Genomic DNA, 22505 nt, shown 5'->3' with positions numbered 1-22505 from the left:
ACAACTAGGTTGTAAAAATCACTTTATCAGTAAATATTTCCTAAGTTTTATTTGCCTCTACTGTGTAGTATTTCCAAATCTATTGTGTGTGCAAAAATAACTGTATAATACAGCACCAAGTTAAAGTATGGGGATTTTTTGTGGCTTCTAATGCGATTGTAAATGTTATCATCATTATACTTACAAACACAACATTTTTCCTTACTCTTGGGTACATTCTATCTTACGTTGAAAAATCATCATTTCAATTTTAAGTCTTCAGCGCAAGAGACTCTCTTATAATAATTCAAGCGCTGATTTCTAATTAGGATGTTTACATATTTAGTTTGATTTTGTCACAAAGAAACCTAGTCAATTTTTATTTTTACAATTGAAGTGATTTGTGTAATATGAAGAATGTCTACATAATGTATAATTAAAATAACATTTAATAGAAAGACTTCTGTTAGTTTGCTCGCAAATGGGTTATGGTTTTTAAAAGTGTCATCTAACGAGCTTTCGATTAACTTTTGCCTGTCTAAAAAAAGCATTTTACGTTGTACAAGCTCACGTTAAGTTAATAGAGGGCAGCAGCAATATTGAAGGAATACCAGACGTGAAGAAAATCCAATAATTCTAGTCAAAACTCTAGTGGCATCTTGCATGTAGTTGCTGGAAAATAGGTACGTTGGTTGTGTGTAAAATTTATGTTACTCTGTTTTACGGATATTTATTTAACAGGAAAAAACAGTAAACTAAGTAAATGTTGATATTATGTGAATATGTAGCAAATTCAAATATATATATATGTATTAATATCAGTTATCACGTCGTTACGTTGCCTTTGATTTGTTACTCAAAATACTGTTACTATTAGAATTAGTGTTATTGTTAAGGTTAGTAATAGTAGAATAGAATAGTATTACTAGGCTAAGGTAGTGTTTACATGTTACTAGTTACGCCGGGGTTGAATCATAAATTGGTGGTTTATTTAACTTTGCCTAGCATAAGACTTATTAAAAGAAAAGAGTAGACCTATCAATTAACAACTTGAACAACAGCATCAAAATAGTAAATAAATATTACACGTACAACGTACATGTGAGTGGACTGTGTGTGATTTGTTTTACTTTTAAACTTTATATTTTAATAATCTATATAAATAAGCAGGCATGCTTACCAGATGAAAAAATATAAAGTTAGGAGTAAAAAATTAAAATTGTGTAATTAAGTGTTCATAAAGTTGTATATAAAAACTTTAAAAGATATATAATAATCAGTGGTGAAAACCTCCTTTAACTTTAAGGAGTATAGTACTCACTTTGACCAAGACGTCCACTTTCAGTGTATGGAGTTTCAAGTTTTCTGTAAGCTAATAGTACCACTTCATGCACTGTATCATCAGTGTATGATTAAATTGAACTGCCAAGAAATACAAAAACTAACATAATGTGGTACCAGATTCTAAATAAGAAGTGAACATGTATTCTGTTTGGAATTAATGACAAAAAATAAATAAACGGTACTGAATTCTGATGAATTTCATCCCTGATAATAATTGATGCTATAATTGTCGTTATTTCATTATTTAAAATGCATATGGGATTTCATTCTTGTTTATATTTTAGTTTTGCTTATATCTCACTTTAGACTATTAGGGTTACAGCCAAATATATTGATAACAGCAAGATTGCCCAGCTGATAAACCAATACATTTTAATCATTGTAAATAAGAATGTCATAGTAAACTACCCATATTTATTTATTTTTTACTGAGTTAATTTTCATTTCTGCTCCATGTAGGTTGCTTGCTTCGATCAGAAGTTAATGATCATATCTTAAGTAATGAGATAATACTTCTTTCAAAGTTTTAGATTAGAGATATAATAAAAAGATCTGTCAAATGGGACAGGTTTCTCTATATCAAATACATAAGTTTGAGCTTTTGATTCCTGATGATTTAATTCTTATGGAATAAACATGGGCCCATTTAGGCTATCTCATTTTTCACCATCATCTTATTCCATACTACATGTACAAAGTGTTGAGTACGTTATCTTAAAATGATTTTAAATATGTAATTCAGCAAGCCAACTGACAGCCACAGCTGGTATAAAGGGGCAGTGAATTGGCATATATTAGAACTATATTTTGACACTTTTTTTGCATTTTGTATGTAGTGAAATTCCACTTGGAATTGATTAATTTTGGGAAGGGTATTTAACAGCCTTTTCTGAACAAAATGTTCATACATTCCGATAAGGGACTTAGAAATTCAACATTTTGTACTTAATACTTTTTTTTTACTTTTTATTAGTGTTTTTAATGAAAACAAAAAGAAATTGCATAAGGTCTGGAACAGAACCCTGAGGTATGCTGCTTCTAACAGTAATTCACTGTGGTTTAATCCAACTTGTAACAACTTCCTGGCCTTTACCACCCAACTAACTCTCAATCCATTTAACCAGCTTATTTTGACTCAAAAGTTGTAGTTTTGATTGTCTGTTATGTGGCATCTTATCAAAAGCTTTCTGAAAATTCAATGCATTACCATTGTCCAGATTAGATGTAACATTTCCAAAGAAACACATTTTTTAGAGATGACCTTGCCTGTCAAAACACATTCTGACTATATGTGATAACATGAAACTTGTGTAAGTATTTTGTTGATTTTTTTTAGCTTCAAATAATTTCCCTTTTTTTTAAATAACACTAGCCAGTTGGTAATTATTATTTTCCCCTGAAAAATCAGTGTGATATTTCCTAATATGAAGTTTGCTGGTGCATTCATCACTTCTAATGGATTTGTTGATAATGAAGGTTAGCCAATAAATCTGTTCTTTTGTTTCCTTTGTTATCCAAGGATAGGTATTATCTGGCCAAGGTGTCATATTTCTCTTCACTGTTCCTATCTTGAATATTACCAGTGCTTGCATAGTTCTAACTTCGTTCAAGGATATATATCATATAATCTTTCAGTAAAAGATCCACTAGTCGAGTCCACATTACGTCTGTCATAGTAAAAACAGATGAGAATAAAACACCAGATACTCAGGCATCTTGTAATAATGAACAAAGGCCCTCCTATTTTCATTTGTCATCTATATTAACACTAGTTGGGAAGGCCTAAGTATAAAATTACAAGCAAATTTTCCACACTTTATTTTTTGGAGAAAGAAAATCCATTTTCTTTCCTCCTGATGTAACATAATACAAAACTTGCTTTTAACCTTTTTTTTATTGCATACATCACCTTATGAAGTCAGTATTAAATGTTTATTTTGTTTTTTATAAAGATTTCTCTTGAAAGTCAATTTAAGATAAGTCTGATGGAGACAAGAAACTGTAAAGTGTATAATAATGAAATGAGCAATGCTTGAATTTTTTTAAATTGAATTTATAAATGAAACTTTCATAAAAAATTGAAACATTATCTTCAGATGTAAAGTTATCAGTTACCAAGGTTTACATGTTATTTATGTATTACGTTACATCTGGAAGAATGATAATTGATGGGCTTCTTTTCTGTAAAACAAGTGTGGAATGCAGTTTTTATCGTTAACATTTTACTTTGGCCTTCATGACCAGTGTAAAGGTAATTGACAAACATAAACATAAGAGACAATTAGCATGATTTGTATGTTGAGCCATTTAACGTATCTTTTAACTGTTCTTCTGCGTCTAGAATTTTAAATTATTTGCTAAAATTTTTGTATTTTATTAATATTGTTTTTACAGTTGGTATTCTTCCTTCATTTAATTTTTTTTTATATATGTTGGTTAAGTTTTTTTTTGGATTGTAATATATTATAGATTCATGTTTTAAGGTCATGTCTGAATACAATTTTCTTTTAGTTATGTAATTTTTTTTTCAAGCGATTTAGTCACTCTGAGTTTTCATACTAATCTCTGTAGGTTTTTTTCGGATAGTGTTAAACTAGGTTGTAAAAGTTTTTATAGTAAAATATTCTCTAAGTATACTGAAAGTTTCATATTTGTATCTAGAAGAGAGAGAGAACATTGAAATAGGACTTAATTTACACCTATTCAGGAGATTGTGGAAAGGACAGGTAATTGAATGAGATATATTAAAGAGGTACTTTTATTGCAGTGCTTTTGAATGTGATGACTACACCTGTTAGATCAGAATAGTTATAAATAATGTACAAGAAACGTTTTTAAAGTTATAAGATAGAAATCCTTGTGTGGCTTAGGACAAATGTTGCCCACTAACTCCTTAAGCATGTACAATGTATTAGGACAAATGTTGCCCACTAACTCCTTAAGCATGTACAATGTCTTAGGATAAACCTATCTAGAGGTTTATGAAACAAAGATCTCTCCCTTACCATTAAACTTTGGTCGAATGAAACTAATTCCTTTATCTATTCATTTAAACATATCCCTAAAAATCACAGAATTCATTCTTGTACACTTTACAGTTTCTTGTCTCCATCTAAGACGTGAATAAATATCTAAAAAAGACATTGTACATGCTTAAGGAGTTAGTGGGCAACATTTGTCCTAAGACATTGTACATGCTTAAGGAGTTAGTGGGCAACATTTGTCCTAAGACATTGTAGCATGCTTAAGGAGTTAGTGGGCAACATTTGTCCTAAGACATTGTACATGCTTAAGGAGTTAGTGGGCAACATTTGTCCTAAGACATTGTACATGCTTAAGGAGTTAGTGGGCAACATTTGTCCTAAGACATTGTACATGCTTAAGGAGTTAGTGGGCAACATTTGTCCTAAGACATTGTACATGCTTAAGGAATTAGTGGGCAACTTAACAGTCATTCTTTTTAAGTATTTTGCCACTGACAAAATTCTTTTAGTTGGAAGATTGCCAATGTGATCCCTGTCTGTATAAAAAAAACTTATTCATCTGTTTAAAATTATTAGGGCTTTAAACATCTGCCTTTACGTGGTCTATCTGAATAGTGGAATTAAGGAACTGAAAATTCAGACATCAGTATTAAGAGATTGATATGTTTAAGATGGGAAGTTTGTACATTCAGATTTGTTCTTAAACCAAATGTTTTTACGTGTTAGACTTGTAAATTAATGAAATGGTTTACTAGATGATTTGTTTTTGAACTCTTAGTTTGGTGGTTAGTTATATGGATGTAGGTAAAATTTTTCTTTGAACTTTTTATGTTTTTCAATGAACAAATTAAATGTGGAATTTTGTGTTTAATTCTTTCACCCAAAATAATAAAATTGCAGTATTAGATACTGTATACTCCAAAAACTTTCTTTGTAGATCTGTCAAGAAGCCATGCTTTGTTTTCCTGATATATTTTATTAATAAGCAGATGAACACACAAAATTCATTAGAAATTGAAAAAAATACCATTTTCTCTCACTTAAGAATCTGATATTAATTTTCTAATTCTTACATAAAATATCTTATTTTTCTAGTATATTGTAAAGTTCACTAAAGATGTGACCATAATTGAAAAATGAAGTGTTTATTAAAGTGTAGTTTTATAAGTTAACTTGTGGGTGTAACAACAGAACCTACACATACTTTAAAACATGGTAGGAATGTAATGTTCATTCACAGCTGATGTCAAGACAGAGAATTCCAAGAAATAATGTGACAGAGACTGAATGTTGAAGGTAACAGGAAATGCCCTTAATGTAGCCCCAACACCTGTCATTGGCTCATGACTGTGTGGCATAGAGCACTTTCATAGGTCTTTTATTATTTCCAACATCTAAAAGTCAGCTTTGTATTTGAAAAAAAAAAAAGCTGAGAAGATAGAGAAAAAATTATATGTTCTTATTTGTGACAGAGGAACCTTTGGCCCATTTAGGTCACCCCTGATTTTGAAAAGAAAAAAAAATATTTCATAGAAGGTGCTGGCAAGTTGTGAGTTTATTTATGACCTTACATTTTATATTAAAAGGGTAACCTTTGTGTCACTGACTAATCCTAAAGAGAAGTCTTCATCACTAATAGTATACAAACCTGTATCGTGCATTTACCAAGTAGTGTTACAAATACATGTAGTATTTCATCCATTAGGCTTAATAAAACATTCTTTGTTTGCTTGATAAAGTTCAAGACTTATTTGATAGTGGTAGTTTGAATTTTTCGCACACAAAAAAAGTGGATAAATGAAAGCTTTTCCTAATTTTTTAAAAACATAAATACAGTCTTTGTTAGTTAATGACCTGCCATAGTATGCCAGGTGGTCTTCCAGACATGTCTCTTACTTGGTTATGTTCATGCAAAAGTTTTATCTGTGTGACTGGTGTTAATGTAAACAATTTTTTTCAGCTCTCCGAGAAACGTTTCTGGAAGCAGACACCCAAGGAAGAGGTTATGTGGAATCAAAAAATATTGTAAATGTTGTTCGTAAAGTTCTTGGTATCTTCCTAACACACACAGAAAAAGCTAAAGTAATAGCAAAAGCTGAATATCTGGCTACTAAAGGTAAATGCTACATAATGTAGTGAGTTTAATGATAAATAGCTTTGGCTAATAAAACAAAAAAAAAACATGTTTAGTGCAGTTTCTTACTTAAATAAGTTTTGTCTTTTATACTTTGAAATGATTGTAAAATAGTTGTCTATTGTGTAGGTAGAGGATTATGTTTCTGTAAAAATTCATGTAATAATATGTATTTATAAAAACTAGGTATCTAGAACACACACACATAAAGTCAGGGTTATAAAATATTTTGTTTTATGTAAGAGTATTAATTGAACATATATATAGGGTTCAACCCCATATTGAAGAAGGAAAGTTGATATAATTTCCGATTTACTACATGTATCTACATAACATAAGGTAAGCTTTTAGTAAAATATACAAATTTATTCTACATGACAAGTATTTCTGCTCAAGATACATCTGTGAATTGATGATATCAGTCTCACTCAGACTCTGACGAGTCTTAGTACAAGTCGATGTTCGTGTGAAAAATGAAAATAATTGAAGTCTTCTGTCTACCATACAGTTTAGATGTTGTATTTGCATAACCACTAGAACGCTCAAAATGCATATCTACAGTATTTCAGTATCCTTATATATTACATATGATATTTCTGCTCTATCAAGAACTGTCTCTAAATTTGGAATTTAGGATAAAGTTAATAGTTAATAACTCTGACATCAAACATGTAAAACCATATTGAATGACACTGTAAAAGGTCATGTTCTATGCACTTTGAACCCCACCCATGCACATAGGGTTAATTGAAGAATAGTGCAAGAAATCTTTAGATGTTATTTAATTTTTGACATATTTTCTGGAACTGATACATTTCTGTGGATGAACAGTAACCACAATGGACTGGTTGACTTAACACTATTTTTATATTTTGTGCTCTTTCACAATTCATTTGTGACTTACTGAGTTCTTAAAATACTTAGTTTTCATTTGTTTTGTATTCTTAAAAATTAAAGATATGAGCAGTAAGAAACCTTCTAGTACGTTAGATTTAAAAATCTTTAATTATGAAATTTATTTTATTGGACCATATCCAAAATTTGGAATCATGTTGCATAGGAAACATTTTCCATCAAAAGTGCCTGTTGGAAATAACATTAACATTGTGCATTTTTATATCTTCTTCGTTCCATCTTAGTTCTATCTGGTTTTGGGGCTGGCCACTCAGGTTGTCCTTTTCCAATAATATATATATATATGCTCCACGTCTCTTATTTCTTGATCTGTCCTATCTTTTCATCTTAGTTTTGACATCCTCTACTCCGTCTACGTTCAACTGGCATCCCAAATATTCTTCTCACTGGGGTATTTTCCTTCTTGTTTCCCACATGCCTGTACCACCTCAGTCTAGCTTCATGTGCCTTTTCTGTTATCTTACAGTTTTATATATGAAATGTAGTTGAAAGGGTGAAAAAAACTTAAAAAGATATTACTTGAATTATTTTTCATGCTGTATTTGATGAAAGTTACTGAGCTCTTTGAATATAAAAATGTTTAAGACTGCTATGTTTTGGAGGGATATTCTTCTGGAATAACATTGGTTTTGACACTTTGAAAACAAACATGGTTCATACGTGCTTTATGACAAGGAGCATTAACATGTTAAAGTGCATGTTATCGTGTTGACCAAAATATCTGCCTTAGAAAATGTTCATTTCAGATTCCTTGATATCCATGGGCAATTAGCATAGAATATTCAAGTGTTTTTTTTAACATTGACAATAAATTATTTTAATAATAAATAAAACTTTTTTACTTTTTCTTTGTTGATGATATATGGAAGTTGTTATGTTGTGAATCATTCATCATGAAGTCAAAACGGGCAAGCAAACAATCGTCTCCACTTTGTGTATCTAATGATGAGCTGTGTCAGAAATTATTTCAAACATGTATCCTTGTATACTGAAAGAAGGCACACTTGTTATCATCCACTTAAAAACTACTGATGCTTCAAATCACCTTTTCTGTCATTCTTCTATTGAAAGAAGGGTGTGCTACGAATGAATTTGATGAGTATAACAACTACTGTGATGTCATTTTCACTTTTGTTGTGTTTTTCCTAAATGCGTGTATTGTAACATAACCTATGTTATGTATATTGGTGCAATCTATTGTAAAATTTATAACTGCTTGCATTAAGTTGGTTGTATGGTTATTGTGGTTAAAAGCACTTGCACCAAGAGCAACTTTTGGAAAGAAGCACTTTCACAGATTATTTTCATTGCAGATGGTACTTTATGAAGCACTTTAATATACTTGGTTGTTACCTTATTTAAAAGTTTATTTTGAAGTTATTGGGTTTCACCTCAGACTTTATCTTTTTCTTATCACATATAAAACTTGATTTGTATTTTTTTTTCAAGTTAATGCATGTCAGTGTAATATTTTGAAAGTCATACTGACAAGTATTACTAAGGACACAATTTAGACAGAGTGTTAAGTCACATACTGGCAAGTATGATCAATAACAGTTTAAAGAGAAAGTGTTGAAATTCACATACTCGCAAATGCTACTAAGAACACAGTGTAAAGAGAATGGCATTGTGTTTGATATTTAGAACATAGGCACAATTAAACAGCATTCTTTGGAAAAAAGGGTGAAATTAAATGTTTTTATTTTTACAATACTTAAAGGATTAATATAGCAATTAGGAATGTTTAACTTTCAAAATTGTTTGCAGGATAACTAAATTTTCTTTGAAACAACAACAACAAATTTTTATGACTCTACAGTAAGAATGTGTTTATCGTAACAACTATATGCATACATAATTTTCCACATCTGTTTTTGGCTAGACGGATCATGGCTTTGAAGAAACATTAGTAGCTAGCTAGTTTAAAAAGAATAATTACACATACATTCCTCTGTTCACTGTGTAAAAATGGATAGTCAGACGTCTCGAAGCAGCTGTGACTCAGTGACCTGTCATGTAACTCACAGTCAGGCTTGGACTATGTAGGTTGCTAGAGTAAATTTCCCCTCTAGAAGTTCATTTCACCCCCAGTGTTGTCCATAGCACACAACGTGTTAACCAGACATTTGTTGTATTTGCTATATCAGCCTATTATTTGGAAACATACTCACCACCAGAACATCAAGTTTTACCCCCCAGCAAACAGACCCCATGGTTCTTCTCTTTCTAACAGTTGCCTGCACAGATCATGCTGTAGTTTATAACTGAAGAAATATTATTTCTTTGGAAACCTTTTGTTCATAAATATAAAATGTATAATTTGATTTGAAGGTTGAAAATGATGAGGTTTAAGAAATCCATTTTGTTACTGGCTTAGCTCTTGGCCCATGTTTATTTTAAAAACTAAGATTTATGTCTGTGTTGTGGAATAGTAAGAATTATTAATATATGTTCCATCTTAAAACATAAATCACAGCTTTGCGTTAAATTGTTTCTAGGGGACTTAATGATTTGATACACCAGTAAAAGTGATTATTTTAGATAATAGTTGTTGATTTAGATGGGATTGAATTTTAATTATTACATTAGAAATATGGCTTTGGTTTCTGATAGGTTTTTTGGTTAAACTAGTGTTGTTGTAAAATATTTTATGTTCTAGTTTTTTCTTTGAATTGTGTTAATCATTTGCAAACAAAAAACACTTAATCCTTAAATTACCAAAGGGCTTATACACATTTTTCTGAACTATTTATGAACCAAATTGCTTGTGGGTTTCTTTGTTAGTTATAAGATCCTTAACACATGGTCACATAAAACAACTGAACAAAAACACCATCACTATTACATTACCTCTACTAGTTACCCATTACTACACTACCCCTATGAGTTACCCATTACTACACTACCCCTATGAGTTACCCATTACTACATCACCCCTACTAGTTACTATGTATCCCTTACTAGTTACCCATTACTACACTATTTACCCGTACTAGTTACCCATTACTACATTACCCGTACTAGTTACCCATTACTATATTACCCCTACTAGTTACTATGTATCCCTTACTAGTTACCCATTACTACACTACCCCTACTAGTTACCCATTACTACATTACCCCTACTAGTTACTATGTATCCCTTACTAGTTACCCATTACTACATTACCCCTACTAGTTACTATGTATCCCTTACTAGTTACCCATTACTACATTACCCCTACTAGTTACTATGTATCCCTTACTAGTTACCCATTACATGGGTAACTAGTAGGGGTAGATGTATACTATATTACCCCTACTAGTTACTATGTATCCCTTACTAGTTACCCATTACTACACTACCCTTACTAGTTACCCATTACTACACTACCCTTACTAGTTACCCATTACTACATTACTGTTTTCAGAGCATTACTCTTATATCGACACTTGGCTATTTTCAGTGTAATAAACATGTTTGGAGCTGAAGACCCTTCATCAGTTAGGTAGGTCAGGGAGTGGCAGTTGCTCTGCTGAATATAATTGTTTTATTTTGGGAACGGGACTGCCCAAAAACAGCCACCCCTGCTCCACTTAAATCCAAAATGGCGCTTCTGTTACCATGTTGTATATGTGAAGTAAAACCTCTAAAATTACTAACTTGTTTTTATACTGTTCACTACTCGGGGACTGGGCCCACATATTGCGCCATATTAAGTAATTTTATATTCTGGATGCTGCAATAGTCGGTGTAAAAAATGACCAAATAAACTGGGTGAAATCACTTATTTTTCTATGTAGGATGCGTAGAAAAACCCAACAGTAATTAATAAAATTAACTGCTTTAAAGATGGTGATTTTTTGTTAACGATGTTTTTGTGTGACTCATATGTTACTAGGGGCGCTGTAAACAACAGTATTAACGCACGAGCAATTTCGTACATAAACAGTTTAGTGAAATGGTTTTGAAAAGCAAATAAGTGAGTCCATCAGCAATTCAAATAAAACTTTATACCGCAAAGTTATGAATTCTCTTAACTACGTGTGTCGAGTTGTTTTTATCACTATCACAGTATCAGCTTACTAGTGTAGGTGGAAGTGTCTAGTCTCCGGGGGGGGGGGGCAGTGCTTCTATAAGAATTACAGAGCTCATCCCTTATGTTGGTTACTGTTGGAGAAAGTATAAGAAAAACAAAAACTGGTGCCATATTGTCTAGAACACGGTAATTCATACCCTTGCTGACGCCAGTGTACGCCACTATTTTAAATTCAATGGAATTACGTACGACTAGTTAGGCTAACACTAACAGACATGGAACTTGCATTAATAGACTTTTTTTTCTTTCTTAAGTAGTTGTGTACTCTTTACAGAAGTTATATAGTCAATATCTGTAAAGTTGACAAAGTGTGTGAAATTAAATAGCATTAATTCAGATGTGATTAACTTTTATTATGTGTGAAGAACATAAGAGTGTATAAGGGTGAGGCTTAACCATTACAGCATTCACACTAATGACTCTTCGGTCCAAAAATAAGCAAATAAACAACGCATTTCTTGAGCTATGCAAAGTATGATGGACGTACTCTAATATATCACTTATTTTACTATACTTACAGCACACGTAAATATGTATCTTACTAAGAAATATAGTATGTTACTTGATTGGATACATATTTTCTCCGTCATGTTACTATATTCGTGTTCGGCACAACAACAAAAATGTTTGCTCTGGTAAATATGTCGTTTGGCTACCTGTAGTCAGTATTTCGATTAATCGATTTCGTATACGAATGATTGTGGTTTTGTTTTTTATCAATCGATCATTACTTTATTGTATTGGTTAAATACCGAAAGTTTTATAAACACACACTCCGACATTTTCAGCACCGCATCAACACGAAAAGTTGAGACGTGGTATGCGAGTTTTTTGTTGTTTGTTTTTTACAGCCAAACTCTATATGTTTATTTCTGACACGTCAACAATTTTCGTAATGATATCGTCTATTGAAATCCATAAAAAGAAACAATTATCATTAGCAACTAAAAGTTAACATGATATGTAATATAGCTAATTTAATATACCATTACAACTATCAGTACCAGTCTAACTAGGAGTTAGCAATGATTTAAGTTAAAAACTTATAATTATTAGATTGGTTCATCAGTTGGGTGCACTCGTTGTTAGCGATATTCTTTGGCTGTAATCGCTATAAATAGTATATGCTAAGGTCTTAAATATATATAATAAAATGACTAGTGTCGCTTGGGGCTTACATATTTATAATTATAGATTATTGGTTTAATTCTGCATCCCTATTACTATTAGGTAATTTTCTTCATTGATGCCTATTGGATATCTAACGTAAAGTCAGTTTGGTGTCAACTGTTGAAAGTTGCTAAAATCCATTGTATGCACCTTTTTTTTAATTGCATTATTGAAAGAATATTCATAAAAATATTTAGACTCATTTCCTAATGTGAAATATCCAGTTAAAAAATTTACATTTAAGTCTTGTGTTATATGCCGAGAAGAAAGGTAAGTAAAGTATTGGATATTGATTTGTATCCATTAGACATGCATGAATTATGTTCTATGTATTTTTATTTCTTGTTTTCAGGTCCAAACATAAAGTTTACAAATGGTTGTGTACATTATATTAAAATTATTTTGAATATACAAATTTATTAGTCATGTGACAACAATCGCTCATATGAAGTTGCAGTGGAATGGGATGTATCAAACTAAATTTTGATGGTTTAGTATTTCACAGGTTTTGTGAATCCACCAAAAAAGTTGATCACTTTGAGGGAAATATATGTAACAGCCCTTTCTGACACAAAATATTTACATTCTCAAATCATAAAGACATGTTTAGATTGGAGATTTACAATTTCCAAATGAGGGCCATCCCTTATACTTAATGGCATAGATAAACAACATAAAAGGGATTAACTTGGTGCACCTGGACCACCCAGAAAGAGACCTTCAACAAATTGTACCCTAGTTGTGGTATGCAAAGTGCTTCATCTTGTAACAGGTGAGAATCCACAAACACTAAGGTCAGCAGAAGAAAAAGCCAATCACATGCTCAGGCAACAGTCTGCAACATAATCAAGAAGGATATCCATCTTGTAACAAGGCCAAAAGGGGTATGGGCTCACCAAGATAAGACTTCCTTTCATACTTCCCATTCAACCATCACATACTTCAAGGAGCTGAAGAATGAAACATGTATTCGTGGTGTTTCATAAAAAGATATACTGGTTTTCTGTTCATATGGACTGTTGAAACAAGCAATGAAAAAACATTGTTCTCATACACTAGAAGAAAAATTTAAACATACAAGAGTTATGTGCTTTGGATATGCCATTATATTACAGAGCCTTTTGCAATGGAAATTATGCTATAGAACTCTTTTTGAGATGCACTTCTTTGAAAAAAAAATTCAGGATCAGTTGACCCAGTAGTGATGACTGTATGGCAAAGTTTTCCACTGAATCACTGCTAAATAATTCAGGATCAGTGGACCCAGTAGTGATGACTGTATGGCAAAGTTTTCCACTGAATCACTGCTAAAGAATTCAGGATCAGTGGACCCAGTAGTGATGACTGTATGGCAGAGTTTTCTGTTGAACCACTGCTAAAGAATTCAGGATCAGTGGACCCAGTAGTGATGACTGTATGGCAGAGTTTTCTGTTGAGCCACTGCTAAATAATTCAGGATCAGTGGACCAAGTAGTGATGACTGTATGGCAGAGTTTTCTGTTGAACCACTGCTAAAGAATTTGTTGTAGATGGAAAATGGGAGTACCTTGAGAAAAACCTGTATTTCACCAGTTGGGTGCTGAAAAATTTACCTGACCAGTCAGGGGTGTAGCCAGCACTGTAGAGTGTGTGTGGGGTCTTTTTTTTTAAACTTGGTTCTTTCTCCTGCAAAAAGAATTTAAATAATTTACATGAAATTAAAGTGTTTATTTTGTAAAAAATCATAAGATAGTGGATCTTTTAGACATTTGATAATATTAAAGTGATAGTTTGATCCTCGACAACCCTTCTAGGTTATGTTATTTAGATGTTCTCCAGTGAAAACAATTTTTGGTAAAAAGCCAAATAAAAGGAACTATATAGGGCAAATTAGAACAGGGGATTAAACATTTTACATTTGATATAAGAGGATTGTTCCTTCTGATAATGATAAAATTGTTTGGTAAAATTATGTAGGTAACTGATACAAGATGGTAACACACTTTACTAATGATTCTCCATTCAATATTTTAAAAGTTATGTACAACATTATCTACAATACTTTTTTTTAAATACAAATTGGAGCATATAATAACTTTACCTCATACGCCACTTTGCAGCCAAAGTCCAGACACTTTTGCAACAATTTTATTTTGTAATATTCATCATGTATACCATGATTTATGTGTAATTAACTACAAACCTGTAATCATATGTATCTTAGTTCCAACTCTTGGGTTTTTAACCCTAGAATTACTGATGAGGCCCATATTATGCACTAATTGCTTGTGGTTTCATTACTTAGTTGGTTACAGAGCTTGTAATAACTACAACTTGCTATTATCTGTTCCATAATGAATGTGTAGTTTTAGTTAGAGGTAAGATTGGAATATTCCAATGTAATACAATTTTCTCTTCAGGGCTGTTGAGCGTTGAGGACTTCTTCACTATCATGGCTGACACTCTGGTTGAGACAACACACTGGGGAAACCTAAAAACTGAAATTGCAGGATATGTTGGGATAGACACGTTACAGGAACAGATCAGGAAGAAGGTCTTAAAACGAGGCTTTGAGTTTAACATTATGGTGGTTGGTGAGTTAATCTTGTGGGATACATACAGACAACTGATAATTTATAATTATATAAAGTTGAATATTGTACAAGTGAATAGAGATAGCTCAGATAATATATAAAAAAAATTAAATGACTGGACTTATGTATTTACTTTGGAAATAAATAGATTTGCCCTTTAAGATCTAGATGGTGCTGTTGTCAGAATTTATAATATATATATATATATATATTCTTTTTCACCAATTGTCAAAATAAAAGGCGTTTACTTATATTTCTTAATACTATAAATATATACTATGTAGTTGTTGTGCTTAGGATTCTTCTACAGTAGGTGTCTGTGACTTGTTAGTGATAAATTCAACAATGAATAAACAGCATGCACTTCAATTGTTTTTAAAATAATATATATATTCAGAACAACTCAACAAGTTAATGTACATACAATAAATTCTTCAACACTATAGATATTATGGGCATAGCATAAATACTATATATGTAGTTCTCTCCTTCTTGTCAAATATCCACTTAGGCCTATTCAATTACTTTAGAATTTCAGTTGACAGGCCAAACTATCTTCTCTATTTCTATCACACTAGTAATAGCAGTAGTATTCTCTGTGATTCACTTACGTTACAATTGTGGTGTGACTTACCCACTACTGTAATTGTTTGGTCTTCTTTCTTCCGAAGATCCTCTGTTCTTTTTGTCAAAGTGCACTCGGGCTGATTCAATTACTTTAGAACCATGCTTTGACGGAATAGATTAGATTTCTTATCTTCTCTCCTACTGTTAGTCGTATTTTAACATATTAAACGTTATGCCTATCACTTCTATGGTAGTTAACTTCATGCCAAATTTTTCCTTGGCCTGTAACTTTACTCTTTTTTGCTATTATCTGTCTGTCTGCTGTTTCTGCTGGTCTCACACTATTTTTATCTTTATCATTTAATCATCTACCTGCCTTCTATATTTCCAACATCATTGTATTGCACGTGACGTTCGATAGTCTCAACATCAATGAATTATTAACAAAACTTCCCACAATTGTCTGCTTTTTAACTCTTATTATAACAAAAACTAATCAATAATATCTAAACTAAACAGTTTTTTATAGCATGACAGCCTTCAGTACAGACTGAAATGTACTTGAGCTGTTATCCAATATTTTTTGGCTTTTTACTTACAAATGTTTATTTTTTTCCCCCTGTTATTGGTATTTTTGTGGGGTGGAACTGTTGGTTTGCTAGATGTATTTCAGCAAGGCTCAGCATCTTTATTGGCTAAATTATGTAAAGAGTTTTCCTGGTAGGTTACTGATATTTTCAAACGAAAAGATTTGGTAAGTACGTCTTGAGTTAAATGTACAAATTGTGTTTCAACTGTCCTCCATACCACATATCAGTTCTTTAGAATTAATACTAGAAATGTCAATTTAAGTTAGAACTCTGTCTATACATATAAAGCAACTGTTTGTAACTAAGTAATATTTTCCAGAATTGTAAATTCCGTATTATTCCTTTTTCTTACAAGCTTTTGGCTGTCTTAGTTTTTTGGGTATAACTCACAAAATGAAAGCTTACATATAAAGTATTAAGCATGACTTTTTCCTATCTTAAGACATCCAATAGGAGTCACTATTTCAATTGCCCCACAGTGGCTCAGTAATAAGTCTGGCTTTAAACACTAAAAACTAGGTTTCAATACCTAAGGTGGGCATAGCACAGGTAGCCCATTGTGTAGCTCTGCGCTAAGGCGGGCATAGCACAGATAGCCCATTGTGTAGCTCTGTGCTATGGTGGGCATAGCACAGGTAGCCCATTGTGTAGCTCTGTGCTTAACAACTATTTTAATCACATTTGTTCCTAACTGGATGAATTTAATGTTTTTTACAACAATTACCGTTTCTCATCCTCCACACTGAACTTGTTTACACCAATTTCAGGTAGAAGTGGACTAGGCAAGTCGACTCTCATCAATACTTTGTTTAAAGCTAACGTAAGTCTACGTTCTTGCTCAAAAAGTGAAGAGAAGGTTGAGATTGCAAAGACTACGCACGTGAAATCTGTTAGTCATGGTAAGTGAAAAAAAAAAAGGTTTTGTGTAATTTAATAAAATCGTCTTCCTTAGATTCTACATAATTTAATCAAATAAAACATTAACTCATTTTATAGCATTCGTTTGTAGTTATTTAGTGTCATGTCATCAAGTTATGAAAAATATGTGACTACAAAAGTTTCTTTGAAAGATTTCACATATTTAACTCGTTTGCTGTTACTATACAGTTATTTGTAAAGAATAGTTGAAAGGTCATTACTAATTATCGTGTAATTAAGAAAATTGTATCGATAATAAATAAATGATTACTTTTGCCAATATAAAAATATCTGAAGCTCTGAAAATGTAAAGTTTAAAGAAAGGAACAAAAGCTCAACTGATTAACAGTAAGTTGTTGTTGTTTGATAAATAAAATTTGCACACTAGATTTTGTTTATGGAAAGATGATAATATAAGTTTTACCTTTAAGAATAAGTGGTGAAAACTCTTTACCAGTAGAATTAGATAATACTTAATGGCAGGTCATCTAAACTTGTATACAAATTTATAAATTATGACACATCAGTAGAAAGTATGAAATTTGTAATGTAACATTTTTTTTGAAGAATAAAAACTGAATGTTTGTTGATTTTTGGACAAGAAATTATGTTGAGTAACTTTTTTTTTTCACGGTTCATGGTTAACCTATTTGTTATAATTCATGGATAGGAATTTTCGTACTTGTTTTAATACGTTTGTTAAGTAATATGGTTTTGTTTCATTTGTAGTTGGTTTCACTCCATGTTTAAATAAAATCAATTATTGTTTTGTTTTCGTGATCAGTTCTAACCATTTCAGTTATTTATAATAAGTTTTGCAATCACACTTGGCCAAACATTAACATTATGTGGTAAGTTTTTTAAACATTGCAAAAAAAGGAATATAATTGTAATCTTATCTCTGTATAATTGGTTAGAAATATTTTCATGAAAATTTTTCAAATTAAATATTTTTACAGTGTTGTAGCATAAATTCAATCTGTGTAATTTGTTATGTGATTATAAAGCAACTTGGAATTTTTCAGTTTAATTGTAATTTTTCTGTTATAATGAGGCCTATCCAGAACTTAAAAATAAAAGTTGTACTTTTCATATCTACAGGATTCATTTATTTGTAGTTATTAAACACAAAATGCTGCTTAATAATACAGATTTTCTTTTTTTTTTCTGGTTAAAACTCGGTATGAAACAGTAAATAATAATACAATATATTACTGTACATATGTACGATCCTATACCAAAAAATCCTTACTTTGTTTTCAATTGTCACAGAATTTATAAAAATAGGCCTTAGTAATATAAGATTTTGAGCAAGTAAAATATCTTGGGTTCAATTCCCAGTGGTGGACAGAGTGCTGATAGTCCATTGTATGTTTGGCCTTGCATAAAGAAAATCAGTAACAACAACAAGATTTTGAAATTAAAATAGACGTTGTTCAATATTTTAAATTTCATCAAATTGTCTTGAAATTAAAACAAATCTAAATAGCTTATGAAATATTAACCTTGTTTCTTGTGATAACTAGAATAATGATTTTTAGCTTTACAATTGAGTCAGTTTTATGCTTAAATAATTAAAATAATAGTTAAGTTGCTAACACATATACAGAAGCATGAATTTTAGAGATTGAAATAATAATGAAATTGGTTAACATGAATCCAGAAACAGGACTTTGGAGTTTAAAATAATAGTTAAGTTGCTAACACATATACAGAAGCATGAATTTTAGAGATTGAAATAATAATGAAATTGGTTAACATGAATCCAGAAACAGGACTTTGGAGTTTAAAATAATAGTTAAGTTGACTTTCATGAATCCAAAAGTGGAATTCAAGAGATTAAATTAATAACTAAATTGAGTTACATATAAATCCAGCAGCAAGATTTTTAAGGTTAAAATAACAGTTAATTCAAAAGTAGGATTTTAGAGATTAAAGGAATAATTAAGTCTAAAAGCAGTATTTTAGAAATGTATTTATTGATATTAAAGAAAATTGATATTCCAATGCTTAAAAAAGAAGAGAAAATTGGAACTTGTACTTTCACAAAAACTTGGTGCTCTGAGTAAATTCTGACTGACTTGATGGTGCTCTGAGTAAATTCTGACTGATTTGATGTAAATACGGAAGTTAACCTTCTGAAAGGAATACAAAGAGATAAACTACATACAACTACAGAATGACAAAATATCTGTGTTAATATCATAATGATACTGTGGGGTTGAATAATTAAAAAGATGAGTTTCTTCCTTTAAAAATCTTCTTTAATATCTCTAAATGATCAAATAGACTGTTCTAAGTGACACTTTGTAGCATTTAAAATGAAGCAGAATTTGTATTCAAGTATAAAAGGGATGTTGAATGAAAAGTTCATTTTTTCCAATTGTCAAATGTTTTGCCTTTAGAATGCTCATGTAAGAGTTAAAAGCATCGTGTTATCTCTGACTTTGATCTGCGGTTATGAATATTAGCATGTTTGTATTATTTGTTATAGTAATTGAAGAGAAAGGTGTGAGGTTAAGATTAACTGTCACAGATACACCTGGTTTTGGAGACCAAATCAATAATGATAAGTGGTAAGTTTTGCTTTAACAGTTATATATATTTTATTACATGTTAACCAAATTTTTGGTTACTAATGTTAATATTCAGGTGTCTTTTTTTTTTTTACATAGCTTACCTCAAGTACAAAAAAAAATGTTTTACACCAACAGACATCAGTTAAGTTTGAGATAACATTGTCATAGATTGGAGTCGAACTTTGTTTTAACATTTAAATTGAATAATTTCTTCCTAAATGATCATGCTCATAATTTAAAATATAATCTGATAATAGACAAAAAAAATACGTGTAGCAAAGTCTGACAAAATTTGAAATAGTTTGCTGACATTTATGGCTGTCTATCGAACCTTAACCTACTGTACTTTATCACTCTCATCAAGCTTTTTGCTTCTCATATATCTACAAACTACGGAATAGCATCTGTGACTTAACATTTCGGAGTAACTGTTAAGATTCCATAATTTTTCAACATCTTCAAATGTGTAAACATTTACATTACGAAAAAAAGATTACACACACAGAAATATCGAACACCAGAAGAGCATAAAATCTTAAAATGTTCCATCACATCCTTACAAAAAGTTAGTTAATATAACCATTATCTAAAATGCTTCGGTAAAATATTTGAGATATTGTAATATGTTTTTCAATCTGCATCATTCTGTTCTTGTACTTTGAATAACCATAGTTTACACAAAGTACACAAACTTTTGACTTACGTTTAAACGTAGAAGTAATAAAAATACTATCTAGTATGGTTTGATTCCAGCACATAAAAAAAAAAGTTTGTGCTAATTAATCGTTTAAAACTATTAATTCTAATACAATATTTGGATATAATATAAAGCGAAATTTATTGTATTTCATTTTTCTTTTAACATAATAATAATAATAAAATACCAATTAACTATGTGATTCAGAGTTTAATTAATTTTTTTTGTTACCAGAATGTAAGATTAGTATAACAGTAACGAGCTAGCAGGTTCAGCTGCTACTTATATTATTTTAAACCAACAGTTTTCTTAATAAAAAGAACAGTAAAGTGCGTAACTAACAATATCCAAGTTCCCTCGTAATTTTGTTATTAAATTGGCACATGCTGTATTTGTGCATAGTGATGTTTGGTGTAGTTAACAAATGGATTTTCTTGTAGGATATTTAGTAAGATTTGTTTAGTAACCGTATATATATGTATGTGTGTGTGTGTGTGTGTGTGTGTGTCCACTTAAAAAATGCAAGTCTTTGTAAAAGCGCTTTATTGGTGTTACTATTTAAGCACTAGTTTTAATGGAATTCACATATGATTAAAAGAAATCCACAGAATTGGTCTTATCACTGCTGTGTCATGTTTCCCCTACATTATTGGTATGTTTATTATATATTTGACACAATCAAGATGCTTTCAAGGACTAATCTGAGCAGAGCAATATAATTCATATTTGTAGAGCTAAAGTCCAGTTCTGAAAGTTATCTTTTTTTTAGGGTTAATCTAGAATAAGCTATGCACTATTTTTGAATTTTCTGCATATTTTTTCTTATTAGATAAGTTATCTCTTAAGCTTTTCTGCCCTTACTCAACATTAACAGTTAACCTTGTAAACAAGAAGTTCTGGATAATTTTTTTCTGTCAGGTTGGTTTGCGTCATTGAGCTCCTCACAGCTAGTTTAGTCATTATGTTAATGTACTTCGTGTTCCTGTTATAGGTTGAAGATTATGTTAATTTCAAGTTCTACTTAAATTCAAGATACATGTTTCAGACAAGGAAAAATATGACCTTGTGTTTCATATTCCTGACTAGTTTTTATACCACTTGTACAGTACTGGTTATAAAGAACTAATGCAGAATGTTTATTTGATGAAATACTTTACAAAACATTATATAATAATATAGTTCATAGTGGTGTTTTTATTTTTTTTTCTATACATTTAGGAATTTCTTTTGCATACCATTATTAGTTTGTAATAAAATTATAGAGTTCATTTTATCGTGACCTCAAGTGACACAGTGGTTAGTCTGATGGCTTATAATGCTAAAAACCAGATAGTCTATTGTGTTGCCTTGTGGTTAATTACAAGGAAACAAACAAAATCCTTTTATCATAAGGTTCTTGAGCTATTCAATTGGGAAAACTCAATTAATATTTATATAATTAATATTACTCTTGGTAATGTAGTGATATGACTAATTAAACCTAATGATTTGATTTCCTTTCATAGCTGGCTGCCAGTTCTGGATTATATCAATGAACAATATGAAAACTATTTAAGTGAAGAACAAAGTGTATCTCGTAAAAAACATATTCCTGACACACGTATTCATTGCTGTTTATACTTCATAGCTCCAACAGGACATTCGTAAGTACCGATTGTTTACATCCAAGTAAATAACATCGCATGTTTTGTTTAGAATAGAATTTAAATAAAAGTCCTAAATGTTATATTAACATTGTGCAACTTGTGTCTGATATTTTATTGTGTTTATGATGCATCACCTACTGTTTTAACTAAAGCAGAATTTTGGTTTTTTAGTCTTTTTTTTTCTTTTTTTTGCTCGAGTATTTTCATATAGATTTCATGGATTTTTGTGTGTTACATCAACTGTAATCATTATTGTGTAACTTTCAAAGGAAGCAACTTGTACGGAAGTAATATACAGATCAGGATGTTGCTGATGTTACACGCATTATC

The 22505-nt window shown here is 31.0% G+C and overlaps 1 protein-coding gene across 1 annotated transcript in view; it reads left to right on the top strand.

Annotated features, from left to right (window-relative positions):
- Positions 1 to 22505, top strand: part of LOC106468835 (neuronal-specific septin-3-like) — a 49192-nt gene that overhangs the window by 16166 nt on the left and 10521 nt on the right. The window contains exons 3-7 of the mRNA XM_013929277.2: positions 6268 to 6423; positions 15005 to 15178; positions 17103 to 17234; positions 19748 to 19829; positions 22035 to 22172. Coding sequence (XP_013784731.1) covers positions 6268 to 6423; positions 15005 to 15178; positions 17103 to 17234; positions 19748 to 19829; positions 22035 to 22172 — 682 coding nt within the window. The remainder of the gene's footprint in view (positions 1 to 6267; positions 6424 to 15004; positions 15179 to 17102; positions 17235 to 19747; positions 19830 to 22034; positions 22173 to 22505) is intronic.

This window comes from Limulus polyphemus, unplaced genomic scaffold, assembly GCF_000517525.1.
Source record: "Limulus polyphemus unplaced genomic scaffold, Limulus_polyphemus-2.1.2 Scaffold3183, whole genome shotgun sequence".
NCBI classification, from domain to species: Eukaryota; Metazoa; Arthropoda; class Merostomata; order Xiphosura; family Limulidae; genus Limulus; species Limulus polyphemus.
The sequence above is the reverse complement of the archived record's forward strand: the minus strand, read 5'-3'. Positions and strand labels throughout refer to the sequence as shown.